The sequence below is a fragment of the Mauremys reevesii genome, linkage group 2, assembly GCF_016161935.1.
Source record: "Mauremys reevesii isolate NIE-2019 linkage group 2, ASM1616193v1, whole genome shotgun sequence".
Taxonomy (NCBI): domain Eukaryota; kingdom Metazoa; phylum Chordata; order Testudines; family Geoemydidae; genus Mauremys; species Mauremys reevesii.
In genome coordinates this window covers 154569153-154588444 of record NC_052624.1, presented here as the reverse complement: position 1 = coordinate 154588444, position 19292 = coordinate 154569153, and the positions used below count along the sequence as shown (strand labels likewise).

Genomic DNA, 19292 nt, shown 5'->3' with positions numbered 1-19292 from the left:
GCTTAGGGAGGTTGTGGAATCTCCATCTCTGGAGATATTTAAGAGTAGGTTAGATAAATGTTTATCAGGGATGGTCTAGACAGTATTTGGTCCTGCCATGAAGGCAGGGGACTGGACTCGATGACCTCTCAAGGTCCCTTCCAGTCCTAGAATCTATGAAAAACAGGACTTCTCTCTGGACTCCCACTACAGTTCCTCTAAAAAAGATACCATTCCAGATGGGCAGTCTACAGCAGGCAGCTGCCCAGGACTGCCAGGCATAAGGAGACCCTGTGTGGTTACACTTACTCCAAGAGGGAGATGGTGGAAGGAGGGGGGAGGAGAGAAGTCCCCTTAAGTGTATATTTTCATGCCTCAGGAAAGCACTGCTTCCAAGAAATGGCTAAGGTTCACGATGCACACGTGTGGTTCTCCTCTTCCTAGTTCATGCATAGGGATGGGGAATACAATAGGGTGGAATATGTGCTACAATCTTATTCTCTGCTGTTCTGGTGCATGGGTTTGGGAGCAAAGAGGGCATAGGCACAAACCACCCTAGGCACAAACAGTTGGGAGACAGGATGCTGTTATAACATACAGGAACAGGCCTGGTGGCTCACAAACCAACCCTGACACCACGTCCCCAAGAGGGTGCAGTCGGAGGCTTGGGACCAGTATCTATTCCCCCAGCCAGCTAGCATGCTGGTTAGCCACAGCAGCGTGTGCATGAGCACGTTGCAGTTGCCCAGAAGTAGGGTTGCCAATTTTGGTTTGGATGTATTCCTGGAAGTTTCATCCCGACATCATCTTTAACTGAAGATTCATCTTTGTTCTGGGGCTCCAGCACAATCCTGGAGGGTTGGCTGCCTTCCCCAGAAGGACGGCAAAGAATGTCAACCAGACAGTGAATAGGCCTGCCTGTGGAATCCTGGCCTGGCAGCCAGGATTCCTGTGGCAGTGGATGCACCGGGAGCAGCCCATCCTGTGCCAGTCAAGGCAGGATTTGGCCTGCGTGCTGCAGACAGACACAAGGAGAGTCAGAGTGAAATGAAAAACACATTCCTCAAATATACTCAGAGACAATAAACTGGTGCTGCTTCACTGAAGTCAATGGAGCTTCAGCAATTTACACCAGAGGAGGATTTGGTCTGGTGATCCTATTTGGATAAGAACATGGGGCCCCAAATCCCAGCGTGAACATCAGCTTTCATAAGATCTGTAAAAAATATGATAAACAAACCAAATACCATTGCATCATCCAAGTACACCGTGTCCATGCTTTCCCATAAGGCTGAGGAAATTGTCCCTTCCAAAAAGCTACAGATTAAGTAACTATTAATAGTGGAATAAATGCAGCCTTTTTACAAGTTGCATGGTAACATGCTGTCCCAGAACACTGATCCCAGCTGATTATACCTTAAAACTATGCTGGGTCTAGCCTTCAATCCTTATGAGCTCTGATCCTGCCCTCACTGAGGCCGATGGGAATTTTGCCCCAGGATCTTGACTGAAGAGAATAATTTATTCTTTTAATCCCACACAAGAATGCTGAAGGTGCCTTTTGAGATAGTTGTAATTATATGTTTACTTGCTGCATGTTATTCAGTCACTAGAGGTCTCCACTGTTCCAAACAGGTGAAAATCAGGTGAGAAAGCTGGAGCTCAAGCTAAGTAGAAGCCTGTTTGTCTGTAGATGTAATTGTTTCTCTAAATGCTGCCTGTTTAAAACAGACTATGATTAACACAAGAATCTCGTGTTCAGAAAAAGATTATAACACTCTACCTATAGCACTTCACAGGGATGTTGTGAGGCTCGATTGATTAGGTCTCCAAAGTGCTTTGAGATTTCCCAGTTGAAGAACTGTATTTTAAAAGTATATGATAATATAGAAACCCACAGTAGCTCACCTGCCTCACACTTACAGAAGGAAAAAAAGATCACAATTCCCCAAGAATACATTTGCTTTGAGTCCCTGCAATTTCATGAAAACAGACCATCTGTTCCATACAGTAGCCCAAGAGGCATTCCATCACTGTCTGGTGGGTGTCTCAGTAACCAGTTGCTGAGGTTTAAGGGCACAGAAATATTTAACTCAACAGAAGATAACACCCAATATAATTATAGCATGCAGTGCAAAAGACATATCTGCAATCCTGAACCAGGGTTAAATAAAAGCCAGTAAAAGCTGCCCAAGACAGCACAATGTCAGTCAAATACCTTTGGCTTTGAAACTGTAACTGCACGTCAGCATACGGACATCACACCATAGCCATGATTACATAGAACTTATATCACTGAAGAATTACCATATACAGTTAAATGCCAAGGAAAGAGAAGAATGGTCTTGTGGTTAAGACACTAGACTGGGAGTCAGGAGATCTGGGTATTATTCCTGGCTCTGCCACAGACTCCCTATGTGATCTTGGGTAAGCCACGGCAGCTCTGTGCCTCGGTTTCCCCATCTGCAAAATGAGAATTAATAATAATACTTCCCTACTCACAGGGGAGTTCTGAAAAGAACTGTTCATGATTGAGGTGCACAGATACTGTGGTGATGGCACCCAGTCAGAACCATTTTCACAGTTCTGATGACACTTTTCACTGAACTCTAAATGAAAACCAAGTTGGTTGGTTGTGACGCTGAATACATTAGAGATCATGAGGCGCTCACATACCAGGGTAATAGGGGGCACAGAAAGTACCTTGGTTAGTTTTTTGACCTTTTTTTAAACTTTGATTTAAAAAAAGGGAGGACACTTTCATGAAAACAACATCCCATTTTTCAATTCACCCTATGAGCTAGTGATGCAGGAGACAGAATGAGACTGGGAATGGGATATTGAGTCTTTTATGGCTGGGTTGCTGGTTCAAATCCAGACCAGGATAGCTTTAAAGTTTTATTTTTAAACTCAGCACTGGGAGGATTAAAACCTTTTCCAGCTCTGCCCATTACCTTCCAAGTAGAGAGAGAAGCGGCTGGGGTTGCAGCTGGAGAATGTGCTACCGCTTGGGAGAGCTGGCCATAAATAAGTCAACAGTATGTGATTTGAGTGAGGCCTGAGAACCTCCAGTGTTTATAATTGGAGGTGCATACAGTCCTCGAGGCTGGGCTCAGCTGAAGGACACCCAGAGCCTGCACGAATGCTTAAAGAAATAATTGGCGATTTGAATGGCTCAGAAGAGTAGTCATGGTTTACACAGCCTTTCATCTCTGAGGCCCAGATCCTGTGAACACTTGACCACACGCGTGAATAACTTCAGGCATGTCAATGGCCCAACCAAGATCAAGGCCCTGTTGTTGCAGGCCCTGAACAGACACATAGTAAGAGACATTCCCTTCTTTACAGACCATATGAGCTAAGCAGACAAGATGGATGAAGGGTGGGAGGGGAACAGAAGCACAGAGAGGGGAAGTAACCTGCCAAAGCTTACAGTAAGTCAGTGGCAGGGATGGGAACTGAATCCATGTCTCCTGACACCCATTTTAGTGACCTATTGACTAGGCCACGGTGATTTATGTAGAAAACCCAGACTCGAGTCACTAGCTTGAATCTATCACAGCTTAGTAGTGACCAAATGCCTTTCCCACCTCATGACTCTTTGGTGACCTTTGTGAAGCAAGTTTTGTCTTTGTCCTGGTGTCCACCTCACCAAACCCACCACTGTACTCGCTGTCCTACTTGTAAGCAGCCTCAGCAGAGAGGCCAAAAAGAGTGACTGGAGTTCTGTCCCCAGGGCCCACTCTCCTGGCTCCGGGTGAGACAGGTTGGTAGGGCATCATGCTACCTGTGCTGAGCCTGTCCGGGGTGGGAGTGGGTGTAAATCACAAGTCTTATTCTCCGTGGGTGGGGTCAGTTTGACACGTTTCCCCAGAACTAAATCCCCTTAAAATCCAAACAAGCCCTCGTGCTAGGATCTTCTGTCACTTAACGGTATTTGTCAGTAGAAGATAATCCAATATCTTGGTTATTTTGTATCTACAATATCTATAGTGAGAGACTAACCAGCAGAGTCTAAGTAACTGCGAACCAGCAAGCCCCACAGCAGCCAGGCAATTGTTCAACTGGCTTCAACAGAACAACTCAAAACAACGCTGTGACATATGTATTTTCTTCCTACTTGCTTATTGCCTTGCCAACTTCGGCGCTAAATGAATCCCACAACATCTTGAGCCAAGCATCCCGAGTTAGAACAGCAGGGAGGTTGGAGGATGGACGCCCAACGCAATCTATGTGCTGGGACGCTCGTTGTCGAGAGAACTCTGCTGGTGGAGGGGAAGGGAATTAAGAACCGCAAGGCAGGTGGTTTTGTTTTTAAGGCATTGGGAGTGGGACTCAGCGGGTTTGGGTTCCATTTCTACATCTGCCACTGACGCCATCAGGGAAATGGCTTAGGCACAGCTGCACTGCAATCCCGGGGTTTGATTGCAACTTGTGTAGGCATAACAAGCTAGCAGTGTGGGCGAGTGGTTCAAATTACCCAGGATTCTAGGTGGGCTTATACAGCCTGCACTGGAGCCTGTGCTGCCATAGCTTCACTGTTCTGATCTAGCTAGATTAAAGCTAGCTTGGATATATCTACACAAGCTGCAATCACACACAGTTATTGCAACGTAGACATACCCTTTGTCTCTCTGCGCCTCAGTTCCCAGTCTTCTCTCACCCTTTGGCTGTCTTGTCTATTTTGATCCTGCAACTAGCTCCATGCGGAGCCAGGCTGAAATCAATAGAGGAGTACTTATGCAGAACAATTTACTGACTGGAGCTTTCAATTGTAAGCTCCCCTAAGCAGGGTTCTCTCTTATTATGTGTACGTACAGTGCCTAGCACAATGCAGTCCTGATGTGGGGAGAGGCCTCAAAACATTATTATAATGCAAGTGATAAATACATAAATTATTATTAGAAATGGTAAAAAACTACATCTCCCCCCAAAAAACTATTTTTTTCCCCTAGTCAGAATTGCATAGGAATTCAAAAACATCCTGATCAGTGCTATAGTTGGTTGAAAAACAAGGACACAGTTGTCAAAACTCTTCCCCTCCCCCCTTTTTGTTTTAATTTTTGGCTGAAATTTGAAACTGATGAAATTTTTCATGGACATTTCAAAACAAACTAATTTCATCCAGCTCTACCACCACCACCACAAATTATTCTGAATGCATGCAGCGTAATTTACCGTCAGTCACACACAAACATTTTTGTCCTAACACAGTACAGCCCTGATCCTGCAAAGATTTACTCATATGCTTAAACTTTACTCACAGTGAACAGCTCCACTAAGTGGATGGACCACTCAGTAGATAAAGCTGTGCCCATGGGTGAGTCTTTACAGGACTGGAGCCTGTCTTGTGTTAGGATAAAAATGTTTCTAATGGTAAACTACACTGCATTCATTTAGAATAATTTGTCTTCTTGGAGCTGGATTAAATTAGTTTGATTTTTGAAATCTCCACATCTCCGATAGCTGATCGTATTTATGCAGTATAAACACACAACCATAAAATCAAAACTCTTTCCAGTGGGGTGGCTGGAGCGGTCTCCTTACCTCCTGCCTGAAGGCTTTTCGGAAGCCACTGTTGCTGCTGGGAGCAAAGGCACGTCCAGGGATGCAGCTCACCACGGCAGGCATCCCGTTTTCACAGGTGATATTCTTCTCTGCATCCACGCTGAGATGGTTGCCCAGTTTGCAGCTGGAGATGTGAGCTTCGTTGCCAGTGCAGTCCATGGAGTAAGCCCAATAATTTTGCTTCCTCTTGCTGGCAAACATCCTGAAAGAAAAAGGAAATCAGACAGCTAGTGAAATCATTCAAAACCATTCTGTGCACCGCCAGCCTGTGGAACTCCCTGCCACAATAAGTTGAGACAAATACTGCAGCTAGAACTTTAGAAGAACCCTGGATTAATTGAAGACTACTGCTAAATTTCTAGCAAACGGATTAGTACAGAAATTTTCCTGTCTTGCTCATATCTTATCTGCTTCCTGAAGCTGAGAGCAGGGTGATACAGGCTTTATCTACACTCAGAAGTTGCACTGGTTTAACTACATTTAAAAAGAATTCATTTAATCAAGTTAAGATTGACTGGCCACAGATCCATTTGCTTGTGTAATGACCCTTTGTTTAGTTTGTCACCAAGGACTGATCTCAGGTCTGAAGTTCAGACCTCTGCCACTTGAGTGAAAGGACAGTCCATAAGCTAGGAGCAATAGCAGGAGACTATCCTCTCTCTGGATTAGCCACCCAAAGGGACACAGACACACTTGTGCAATTCTACTTGCACCACATGCTGCACAGGCATAAACTGACACTTTGCACAAAATGCAGGGACTTTTTTTTTTTTTTTGGCATATGCGAATTGATGCAGTGCAAATAAAGCTGGTGCATTGTTGCAGGCCCTGTGAAAATGTGGCCCTTGACATAACTGTTATCCCAGCAAATTAGCGGGGGGGGGGGGGGGAGAGAAGAATGACAAACTGAGGATAAAGCGAGGGCTCTCCAACGCTTCTCAGAGCTGCAGTGTTAACAGCCTCGAGCCTGAGGAGAACTTCCGAGAGTCAGAGCGACTCCCCTCGTGACACGTTTACTTGAGAGGAGATTGGCAGGAGATTCCACATCTTGCACCCAAACTGGATCACTCAGTGGGAATGACTCCAGTGACTGGGGAGTGGAGGAGAGATAAACCCGTGGGGCGGGGGGGGGAACCTGTTCAACTTCCAACCAAAACCACAAGGCTATCTTATGGCTGCATCTGAGCTGGAATGGTAGGGTAGGGGACGGATGGCATCTACCACTACCAGAGGAGAGATTCTGCAAATTAAGTTAATCAAAATCCAAAGGAGCCAAAACACGACTGTAATCCTGAAGTGTCTTTACAAGAGCCCACATGTGCCACTATTCTGGCGTGAGTAGCAAAGGAGTGACAGTGATCCGAAAGGTAGCTAGGAGAGTGTAATTAAGGTGGACAAAATGCTAAGAAATGAAGCTAAGATTTTGATTAATTGTACCATTGATAAAGGAAAGCCAAAATGGGGGGAGGGCATCTGAACAGTTCAGGGAGCTGGTAGAGAAAGAGTCTTTTTCCGCTAGCTAGGTTGTTGGTGTCAATTCAGCCTAGACTGGAAGTGACTGCAAGTTGTTCCCCATCTGATGACCATTCAGAGGGGCCATGTGAAATAGGATCTCAGTCCGTTTCCCAATGGGCAGCTTTTCAAAAGGACAAAATCCACCATTCAACAGTTGGTTCTAATTGCCCGTCCTTGTCAGTCTCAGCAGAGGTATCTAGGCTGCAATGGCTCCTGGATATGGAGCTGTAACCTTCCAGCGGGAGTCCATCATCACGGAGCCGTGCAGGGGAAACTTGTCAGTCTTGTGAATAAAGGCCTCCAAGGCTGTCAAACCAAAAATAAAAATCTTTCCCCACCACTGAATTTACCCCCCAAACCAACAGACAATTTAAAAGTCAAACTGATAAAACCCAGGACAAAATCCCTGAAGCTTTGTTTTGTTTTCAGAGGCAGGGGTGATGGCAAAACTTTGAAATTTCATTGAAATTACAAAAATTAAACCAATCTTTCGAACAGCTCTATTCCACCATCCATCTCCACCCCCAGCTAAGTCTCCCTGGCACAAGCGTAAAAGGGAGTCACCAGCTACAGCACAAAAGTAACAAAGTCAACATCCCGTTTAGAAACGAACACGCACAGCAGGCAGATAAGGAAACAGCTGATGGGTTTGGACCAGCCATTTCTTAACAGGAACATCCCGTTCCACTTTCCACTGAAGCCTGGGATTGAAAGGCAGCGAGAGTTGGGTGCCTAACTCCTTTAGGTGTCTGAAAATCCCAGCAGAAGTGACCTCGAAGTTAATAATTGATCACTTTGGAATACAAACAAGGGGCCAGATTCTGTTGTCAGTCATACCAGGGTAAAATCAAGAATAAAACTGACTTCAGTGAACACTGACATTACTCCAGATTTACATCAGTGTAATGGAGATCAGAATCGGGCCCTACATTGAGACATTTATACTCATGACAGCTGGCTGTTCGGGATTCAGTTTTTTTGTTCATTAGAAAAATACAAGCATTATAAGCATTTACACTGGAAACCCTTGACCCGCCACACACATGCAAAGAGTTACATGAATTTTGCAAGCAGGCAAGGGACGTGGGTCTGCCTTATAATAGCAAATGAAGGGCTGTCGTCTTATAGCAAATAATGATCTCATCCCAAGGAATTTCTTGAGGTATTTACATCTGGCTGGCATTAATAGCCCTTGGTAAACTGGTTATTAATACCCAGGAAATGCCCTGGGCCTCTTGTCAGCTCACCTCCCTTGACAGATTCTGGATTTTCAAAGCTTGTAGACTACAGTTTACTTTACAGTTCCCTAGGCTACCCAACAGGTTATTGAAGACTATCTGGCACTGATGATACAGAAAGGACCCTATCCAAACCTCACTGGCGTAAATCAGGAGTAACTCTACCAAAGCCAAAAGGGATATGAATAAAGACTCAGGTCCTGAGAGTTTAAGAGACAGAATCGAGTGTGTTTTAATGGGTTGTTAAAAACTGATCTTCACCATCCATTGAACTGTCCCTCTATCAGCTTTAATGGAAACAGACTGATGATGGGGCTCTTGTGTTGAGGGAAGGTTCAAGATTCAGCTAAGAGCAACCCAGCTTTGGTAGGAATGGTGTGAGGGGCCAGGGGCCACGTAAACAGCTTTCATTACAGAAGAGCATAAACCAGTGGCTACAGCCAGCCAAAGTCACTGGGGAAAATTCCTCCATGGTATAATGAACTGAACCAATGATTTTGGCCACCTGCTGTAGGTAAGCATGGAGCATCATCGGGAATTTAGGGGGAGCTAATCCTGTCCTCAGATGGATTAACAGGGAAAAAAAATCAAATACTCTCCCTTCTGATTCAGTGGGCCTGAGACATCGGTTTCTGGCTGTGCTGAAAGACAGCATCTTCACACCGACTAGCTTTCCCCCTGGGGCAGGCATCTGAACAACTTAGCAAGTATCCTTTCTCCAGCCTTGTGGCACCTTAGAGACTAACAAATTTATTTGAGCATAAGCTTTCGTGTGCTACAGCTCACTTCATTGGATGCATGGAATGGAACATATAGTAAGGAGATATATATACACATACAGAGAACATGAAAAGGTGGGAGTTGCCCAACCAACATTGAATCTATTTCCCCCATGTTAAGTATCTTGTCAAACTAACTGTCTTAAATGGGCTCTCTTGATTATCACTACAGAAGTTTTTTTTTCTCCTGCTGACAACAGTTCATCTTAATTAATTAGCCTCTTAGAGTTGGTTGGGCAACTCCCACCTTTTCACGTTCTCTGTATGTATATATATCTCCTCACTATATGTTCCGTTCTATGCATCTGATGAAGTGAGCTGTAGCCCACGAAAGCTTATGCTCAAATAAATTTGTTAGTCTCTAAGGTGCCACAAGTACTCCTGTTCTTTTTGTGGATACAGACTAACACGGCTGCTACTCTGAAACTTCTCCAGCCTTGTGCAGCAGGGCAGAGGAGCTGCCAGATCTGTTGCCTTCTGCCTAATGGGGATCTTGCTTTCCCAGTAAAAACCTGCAGAGGTTTATTCTCCAGACAGGGGTGCAATGCATTGCCCTGTAAATTCAAATACAGATGTATGATCTTATGATTTTAAGGCTGAGGACAGCTCTCAGCAATAGATGAGAAAGGAATGGTTTGATGTGAATACAGGTCAGAAAGGCAGGAACTCCTGAGTTCTATTCCCAGCTCTTATACTCTCTTGACCATCTTGGACTGAGCTCCTGCTCACTCCAGTGAGAGTTGCAGAGGTTCAGGATATCTGACCTCAATTTGCCCATCTGTAAAATGGAACTAATACTGCTCCCCTTCCACCACCAGAGCTGGGGTTTGGGAGATGAATTTATGAAAGCTCTTAAATAAATAGCTTTGAAGGAGCAACGGGAGCATGGAAAATACATTAAGGTTTGTTTTGTTTCTTAAAAGAAATTGTGCCATCAAATGGAGAAGCTAAGTTATACTGAGGAATAAAGCTTTGGCAGCAAGAAGATGATGAGCTAAGTTGTTTTCTTTCAAGCAGGATCCATCTGCAAATTATTTCACCTCCCACCATGGTGCAGAAGCAAAGCCGAATATCTGCTAGCTCAGTACCGCCAAGCTGCAGTTAGCAGGAAAGGGGATGACTGTGGGTATGGAAGAGGGTGTTCGCAACCCCTCACCTGCAGCATTATGAAATCTGGTTACCCAGCTGTGGGATAACAGTGTGAAAGGTTCCACTCGCAGGAAAAGGCTATTCACAAATTATGCCGTGTGAAGCCTGAGACATGAGAAAAACGTTACAGGGCTTGATACTCACGTGGGAAAGAGGCTCATTCCACGTGACCAGGGAGGGATGAAATCTTTCCTTCCTCAAACCACTATGCAATAGCACTAGACAGTGGGCGGAATAAGCTACAGAATGGAGGATGAGCCCTGGATTTGCAGGATATGACAGATGACCTGGATTCCTGAGCAGTACTTTAGTCTCTGCTTCGGTCACTCTACCACTGAAGACACCAGCCCTGATTTTACACAGGACCATGGGGCAGACCCGTTGGAGTTTTACTTAGTCCTGGCAGGCCACTATTTAATACAGCTTTGCCCTAATAAGGAGTCTTAATGCATTAAATGCTGGGTTCCAGTAACTTTGGGCACACACGCAATGCCACAGGAAGGGAAACCATTCTTTTAGAGGTGACAATCCAATGAAGCTGCCAGTCTGACAGATCTGTACTTAGGAAAGTACAAACACAATTCAAACTTCTCCTCCCTTTGGCACAATCACACCCCAGGCTGTTCCAACACTGTGGAAAATATTCAACACATTTTCCAAAGATCTTTATTTGGGTATCAACAGCTCAGATATCAGTTCTCCCTTTTACCTGTATCTGGGCCTGGCACATAGATACAAGGGGGAGACCGCAGCGGAATAGGCACCAGGTTCTCTGCCACTGACTTACTGCATGTTAGAAAAGTCACTTAGAGACTGGTATTTAGAGTATCCACCACTCAGACTGTGGTCCCGGGGAGCTGCACATACCCAGTGCCTCTGAAAATCAGGCTCAATCTCAGTGCCTTATTTTTCTCTCATCTGTAAGATTGGGTTAATAATGCTGTATTATTTATTTTTATATGCACTAGAAATATGCAAAAATCCCTGATCTGAATATCCTAATCCACACACACATATACTCATTAAATATATATTTGAACACACAGAGCACACTTTATCTCATCCATAACTGCGCACCTGAACACATCCTATGCACAAGATTCAGCTTACAATACTTAAAGGTAAATAACCCAATCCTTAATAGAGAAAATACGGAAAGATACTGCATGTACCTACTAGAAACACGACTCCCACCTTGGATAGACCAAAGGCATCTTGGTGGACATGATGCACACAGAATCATAGAAATGTAGGGCTGAAAGGGACCTCAAGAGGTCATCTAATCCAGCAGTTCTCAAACTGTGGGTCGGGACCTCAAAGTGGGTTGCAACCCTGTTTTAATGGGGTCTCCAGGGCTGGCGTTAGACTGGCTGGAGCCGGAGCTGGGGCCAAAGCCGAAGTCTGAGTCCCACTGCCTGGGGTTGAAGTCAAAGCCCAAGTTTCACCTCCCAGGGCCAAACCCTGAGCCCCACCACCCAGGGGTCAGGCTTCGGCTTCAGCCCTGGGGTGGTGGGGCTCAGGCTACAAGCCCGCTACCCGGGGATGAAGCTCTTGGGCTCTTGCTTTGGTCCCCTGCCCAGGGTGGCAGGGCTCGGGTGGGCTCAGGCTTCGGTCTCCGCTCCTGGGGTCGTGTAGTCGTGTTGTCAGAAGGGAATCGCGGTGCAACAAAGTTTGAGAATCCCTGCTCTAAGTCCATCCCCTGTGCTGAGAAAGCATTATGTATAACTAGCCCATCCCTGACAGGTGCTTGTCTAACCCGTTCTTAAAAACCTCCAATGATGGGGATTCCACACGCTCTCTAGGTAACCTGTTCCAGTGCTTAACTATCCTTTAGTTAGGAAAAACTTTCCAATATCTAGCCTAAAATCTCCCTGGCACATGCACTATCATGGGCTGAAGGAAAGTTGCCAAGCCATCATTTATTAAGTACAGTTGCTTCCAACCATTAAAATGATACCATCCTTCTTGGAAACACCTCTAAGTGCCGAGCAGGAAGGATCTGCTTTGTCTTATTAGAGCAAATTGATTATGTGGTTCTGATGTGCAGTGCAGGAGCACAACAGTATCTCTTTAGCTCAGGAGAGAAAACGGGCATGGATGGAAACATGTTCCTCTACTCCAATAGTCCAGAACAAAACACGAGACCACCTCGTAGCAATTACTACTTCACCACTTGTATCCCTTAGACGCTGGAAAACAAAACTCTAGTTTGGGCATTTTATTTGTGCTGCTTTACAGTATTCTAGCCCCAGGACCTTTTCAACCGATCGTCTTCATCTTACTAATGAGAAACATGAAGCGCAGCCAGTCAGCTCCAACAGAAACCTAGAGAAACAGCCCGCCTGTGAGCTAAAGGAACAAGCGGAAAAACAACAACTATTGCTTCTTACAAATAAAATTCTCCCCCACCAGCTTAGTCCCTGGTCCAGCTCCATAGATCAGACTTGGGGGAGAAACTGGATGATTTCTTAGCATAAGCTATTTTGCAGCTGCCTTGTTGTAAGCTGTAAAGAGCAAAATGTGTTTATGTTACTAGCTGGAGACAAAAAGAAATCCGCAGCATGCTAACTCGCAGGGGGACAGTCAGAATTCCTGCTAGTTTTATTCTGCATGCAGCCAAAAGGACACTGAGGTTTTCCCCCAGGGATCATAGAATCAAAGAAGATTAGGTTGGAAGAGACCTCAGGAGGTCATCTAGTCCAACCCCCTGCTCAAAGCAGGACCACCCCAACTAAATCATCCCAGCCAGGGCTTTGTCAAGCCGGGCCCTAAAAATCTCTAAGGATGGAGATTCCACCACCGAACTAGTGCTGTCTACACCGGGAGTTTAGACCGGCATAGTTACATCTTTCCAGGGGTGTGGATTTCACACCCCTGACAGACCTAGCTATGATGAAGTAAGTTTCCAGTGTAGACCAGGCCTGTGTAGAGCTACTTTTGAAGCTGGACATTTCTACTGGGGATTGGGAGAAACTTGTGACTATATATGGCTAAGAACTCTAATCATCTCAACAAATGGGGTATTGTCTACACACATTGCTGCTGACGTTGTGTCTCCAGTACACATGGCTTGGTGAATCCAGGTCCCGTGCAGTAAGCCAAGTGGTGAACTCTTGACACCCACTGGTACTGAGTTGTCCCATTACTTTCATAGAATATCAGGGTTGGAAGGGACCTCAGGAGACCATCTAGTCCAACCCCCTGCTCAAAGCAGGACCAATCCCCAATTAAATCATCCCAGCCAGGGCTTTGTCAAGCCAGACCTTAAAAACCTCTAAGGAAGGAGATTCCACCACCTCCCTAGGTAACCCATTCCAGTGCTTCACCACCCTCCTAGTGAAATAGTGTTTCCTAATATCCAACCTAGACCCCCACCCCCCCTGCAACTTGACACCATTGCTCCTTGTTCTGTCATCTGCCACCACTGAGAACAGTCTCCATCCTCTTTGGAACCCCCCTTCACTCTTCTGCAGACTAAATAACCCCCGTTCTCTTCCCTCATTTTATGCCCTCCGTGGATATTGCAAGACAGTGCACTATGGAGTAGAAGTAAAGCACTGTTTACAGTAGGGACATTTGACCAACGTGCCACTATTGCTAACATCATTTCAGATCCACGGGCAGCAGCCATGTCGGGAGCCCTAGTGCAGACAGGCTGCCGACATTTCAAGCAGCGTGTCATCTAACCCTGTTCACAGCAGGGCTAATTGACTTGGTGCTTAATACAGTGAAGGCAGTTGACAGCCCAGCTACTGAAGAGCTCCCAAGGCTGCTAACTCCAGCGGAGCTGAACAGTGGGAGAATTATTGGAAAATTTCTTCAAGGCAGACAGCTCCTGAGCAGCAACTGACTCACAGTCCTTAAATTCAGTGAGTTGGCAGCCAGACACCCAGGAACTATGGGAGGGTGAGCCCAGGTGAGAGGCAAATACCAGAGAAGTTTGGTAAACCCTGGGTAAACATTTCGTCCGAGCTGTGAAACCCTGAATTCTATGCAGTTGTGTGAATGAGGAATCTTGTATTATGAGACAAAACAAGGACCTGTCTTACTGCAATTCCAATCGGTTAAAACTGCTGTCGCGGCATGCACTGGTCCTGATCATGCAACTGGATCTATGCAGACAGCCCTCTATGCCTGCTCAGGCTCTCTTTGAAATTGATGGGCCTCCACGAAGGTTTAAGTGCAGGACTCAGACTGTAGATATATACATATGTTACACACACAGAGCCCACGCCAGTAGAACGAATGAAATAATAAATATTAGGACTATCTAGTAGTTGGAAATAGAAAGACTTGGTGAACCAAGCCCATCTTTTTGTCTGACTTTAAACAGATACTACACTTTATCTCCTCCAAAATGTAGGCTCAAACTGGCCTCATGCACCCCTGGTTACAAAAGGAAGTGCCCGACATTTAAAATATTTACACAGAAGTAAAATCTGATCCACAGGAATGAAGCAACTGGCCGAGGTTTGCCCACTTCTAGGTCTTTGCTATAATTTGAAATTTGCATTTTTTAACAAGGCCCGAGTGTTCGGGAAACACAACCAAGGCTTATAAAAAGCTCCCCTCTTACTTGTAGACCTTGGCGTTGTATTTCCTCTCGCCCGGAAATCCAAACATGCCGCAGACAACTCGGGAATTCTTTGCAGTCCAGTGTTTGTCACAGATCTGCTTCCAGTTCCCTCCGTCTTTCACCTCCACGTAACCCTCTGTAACAGGCACACGCCTGCGGTAGGTAGCAAGAATAGCTCGGATCCTTATGTCCTCCACCTGGATGTTCATGTTCTAAGGGTAAAAATGGTATTTTAGGGATGCATTGTAGCAAGGCAACAGGTTCGAATGGTTAGATCAGGGAACTGGAAGTCAGGGCACCTGGGTTCTCCACCTGACTTGTTTTACAGCTGAATAAACGGACACAGAGAAGACAAGGTGGCTTATGCAAAGTCAGCACAGGGAGTCCAGGAGGTCCCATTCCCAGCTCCCCCACTGACCTTCTGAGCAACCGTGGGCAAGTCACTTCATCTTTCAGTGTCTGTTTCTCCAGCTTACAAAAGCAATGATCCTGTACATTGGTAGGTAAAGTACCTTAATATGCCCTGACAAAAAACATATTATATATGAATGCAAAAAGTATTATGGCCAGACGGACCTTTACAAATAGGACATTTCTGGAGTTTCTAAAAAGATCCTTCACATGAGATATTTTTGTTGTTTAAATAATATTTTTATTTTAGTCTATTTCATTTAACATCACCACCCTTTGTTACGGGAGAGCCATATTTTTATTTTCAGTTTTTCAGCTTGCTTAAAACATCCTCTCCACTGAGCACCAGGGGAAACCTTACAAATGTGTGCACAACTGAAGATCCAACTGCAGTGGGTCTCCTGCCCACTCTGTGCTTGCCAGTTACAGCTGTGTCTTTCCATACTGTGTGGCAGCATTTAGCGTGCTGTAATGGGGGGCAAAAAAGTGGCTACTGTCTTTGCATTTTAGGCGTTACTTGTTTTGTGTCTTAACTCACATGGCAGGGACTGAGCTGGGCTGATTTACACCAGCTGAGGATCTGGCCTCAGAAGCATAAAAGTGAGCTGGGCCTGAAGTTCATATCATCACAGCAATGTATTTGTGCATCACTTTCCTCACCATGGACCCCAGTACTACAGTACCCAGGGTCCCTGACAGGCTACTACTCTGGTTGCTAGCCCACCACATCTACATTACTACTGTTACCCAGGCTAACTAGACTGTAACATGTGCTAGTGTTAAATCACACCTTCAACTGCAGTGTAGACATACTCACAGTGACTTGGCCACGGTCACACACAGGAGGTCCTGAGGCCGATAGGGAATTGAACCCAGATGTTTCAAATCCCAAGCTAGCATGCAAGTTCCTGGGTTATCCTTCCTCCCTCCTTTCATACTCCAAGAGCAGAAGTTTTAAAAAGCGGGTCTCTCCAATTGCTGTTTGCGGGTACTCGCTGTTTGCTCAGACTGGATTTCTCCTTTAGATGAAATGCACTTGGGACAGGAGATGAGTCTCAGCCACATGGATTTCACATTGAGCGTATGTGAGAGCAGGAATACAGAATTCTCAGAAATTCAAGCCCTGAGCTCAGGCTGACTGGAAAAAGAAAATCTGCTGTGGCAAGCAATTAAAAAGCTAATGCAAGTTTCTATGAAGCTTCCAGGAGAAGTCCTTTTTCTTGTCAACAGTATAAAGAGTACATGGTTTCCAATGGTTACATCACAGCTGTGGAATTCTCCCCCTCCTCTCCCCAAGTTTAATCACTTAAAAGTGAACAAAGTCCAGCACTTTAAAGGAACATGTGCTGCTTTGATCCACTGCGATCAATTAAAAATACAAGTTGCTAGAGGCAGGAAAGGTCACATTTAGATTCAGAGTTGCCTAGAAATAGAATCAGCACATCTGCCCTGGATAGGAAGGATCCAGAAAGGCTGCATTTGGTTATGTGATCGCCGTGTGCAACTTGCTAAATAGGCAGGCCGCAGGCCAGATCCTCACCTGCTGCAAACAGACGTTGCTCCACCAAAGTCAATCGGCTGAGGCTCTGGCCTAGTGTATTTAGAGGAGGGGACTCAGCTCAAATCCCTGCACTCTCTCATGGGCTCTGCTACTGACTCACTCAGTAACCTTGGGCAACTCACTTAGACTGTATTTTTTCAAGCATCCATTCATTTTGATTGACTGGCTTGACACATGCCTAGGTATTGATCTGACAGAGGTGTTAGAGTTAATGTGAGCAACAAGAGGTCAACTGCAGTTGTGGGTGCTTAACATTCAACCGTAGCGTGTCTCAAAGGGGGCACCCAAAACCAGAGGTCACTTTTGAAAATTTGGCCTACACCTCTCGTTATTTATAGTAGCACCAAGGAACCCAGGTCATGGAGTAGGACCCCATTATGCTAGGTACTATACAGCTACAGAACAAAACACAGTCCCTGCTCCAAATTACTTATCTTCTGCCTTGGACAGTGTGAGCAGTAGTGTAGCTGGGGGCGGGGGGCAAGGGAGAAGGAGGGAGCGGCTGCTCTCCCGCCAAACACAAGTGGCGCCTTTTCAATTTCTTGGCACCTTTTTAATTTTTATTCACCTGGCGGCACTTTTACTGACGGGGCAGCACTCCGGGTCTTCGACAGCACTTCGGTGACGGGTCCTTCACTCGCTCGGCTGTGTTCGGTGGCACCAAAAGACCTGCCACCGAAATGCCGCCGAAGTGAAGGACCTGCCGCCTAACTGCTGCTAGGTCATGAAAACAAACCTAGTAGTAGAAAACCCTGAAGAGTTTAAACAGAGAAGTCAGACAAAAAGTGGGAGCAAGTGAATGTTATTAACCCTGTTTAGTAGACGGGAAACTGAGGCAGAGACCAAGCAGCTTGTCCAAGAGAATCTGTGGCAGAGCCACGGAACTGAACCCAGACCTCGAGGCCCAGGCCAATGGCTTCACAAGACAACCCTTTCTCTAGTCAACAGCTATACGCCACTTACCCCTTCAGAGCTAAACCATTCGCTCGGTGAACTGTGTTTTTTCAAAGGACAAATGTGTGTGTTAGAAAAACCAAAAAGGGGCTGAGAGCATCCTAACACGGAAAAGCTGCAAACACCCTGTGCCTCACTGGGGCGTACCAGGGATTTCCAACATCAGAGCAACAGGCAAAGCAGGAAGCCAGCAATTTCCCATTGGAGACTTTCCCAAGTTACCTAAACAAAATCCCAAGAGAAGGAATTGCAATCTTTAAGAAAATAAAATCTACTGGCCCAAGTTCCACTTCTGTAGTTAGTCAGGCAGCTGCTAGGCAAAGTGCAAGACAACATCCATTCCCAGACAGTGCTGACGTCCCAGGGAGTGGGTTAGTGGTCTAGGAAGTGAGAAAAGAACAGGAGTACTTGGGACACCTAAGGCCTGATCTACACTACGAGTTTAGGTCAAATTTAGCAGCATTAAATCGAATTAACCCTGCACCCGTCCACACAACGAAGCCATTTTTGTCAACATAAAGGGCTCTTAAAATCCATTTCTGTACCCCTTCCTGATGAGGGGAGTAGTGCTTAAATCGACATTGCCGGTTCGAATTAGGGTTAGTGTGGATGCAATTCAACTGTATTGGCCTCCGGGAGCTATCCCACAGTGCACCATTGTGACCATTCTGGACAGCAATCTGAACTCGGATGCACTGGCCAGGTAGACAGGAAAAGCCCCGCGAACTTTTGAATTTAAGTTCCTTTTTGCCCAGTGTGGAGAGCTGATCAGCACAGGTAACCATGCAGAGCTCATCAGCACTGTGACCCTGCAGTCCCAGAATTGAAAAAGAGCTCCAGCATGGACCATACGGGAGGTACTGGGTCTGATCACTGTATGGGGAGACAAAGCCGTGCTATCCGAACTCCATTCCAAAAGACAGAATGCCAAAACACCTACCCCAGCCCACCCCTTGCTCCCATGGCTCATGAAGCCTGGACAGTAGTAAGGAGCAGTCCAACTATAGGCTGAACAAGTGCAGAATGGTGGTTCACTCTACTTCCCTGTAAGCCAACTGCCCTCCCCTCCCCCCTTGATCTCTGCTTGCAGAGGCAATAAAGTCAGTGTTGTTTCAAATTCATGCATTCTTTATTACTTCATCACACAAATGGGGGGATAACTGCCACAGTAGCCCAGGAGAGGAGGAGGGAAGCAACAGGTGTGTTTGTTGCAGGGGCACCCCCTAGAATGGCATGCAGCTCATCATTTCTGCGGGATGTCTGGGGCTCTGACCCGGCGTGGCCGCTTGCATCTCTGGTTCTTCAGCAGGCTTGCCTGATATTCTAGGCAGCACCGAATCTCCATTAGACAAAACTTGAAGAGAATGACCTGGGGAGTCATTCCCATTTTTGTCTAGGTGCCCCTGACCGATCTCATGGAGGCCGGCCAGGAGCATCCATGACAGCAGCAGATGGCACAGTATGACTGGTAACTGTCTTTGCTAACTTGCAAAGGCAAGGAGCTGCAGCTGCTGCTGTGTAGCACTGCAGTACCGCGTCTGTCAGCAGCATTCAGTAGACAT

General features: G+C 45.9%; 1 protein-coding gene across 6 annotated transcripts in view; it reads right to left on the bottom strand.

The window, feature by feature from the left end:
- LOXL2 (lysyl oxidase like 2) overlaps nt 1–19292 on the bottom strand; it is a 100869-nt gene that overhangs the window by 26290 nt on the left and 55287 nt on the right. For all 6 annotated transcript variants that reach the window (XR_005593945.1, XM_039524040.1, XM_039524042.1 and 3 more), the window contains 2 exons: nt 14805–15016; nt 5527–5749 (listed from right to left, as the gene is read on the bottom strand). Coding sequence is in view for 5 of the 6 variants with exons in the window: in XM_039524040.1 (XP_039379974.1) it covers nt 5527–5749; nt 14805–15016 (435 nt within the window). In the remaining variant the exon portion in view is untranslated. The remainder of the gene's footprint in view (nt 1–5526; nt 5750–14804; nt 15017–19292) is intronic.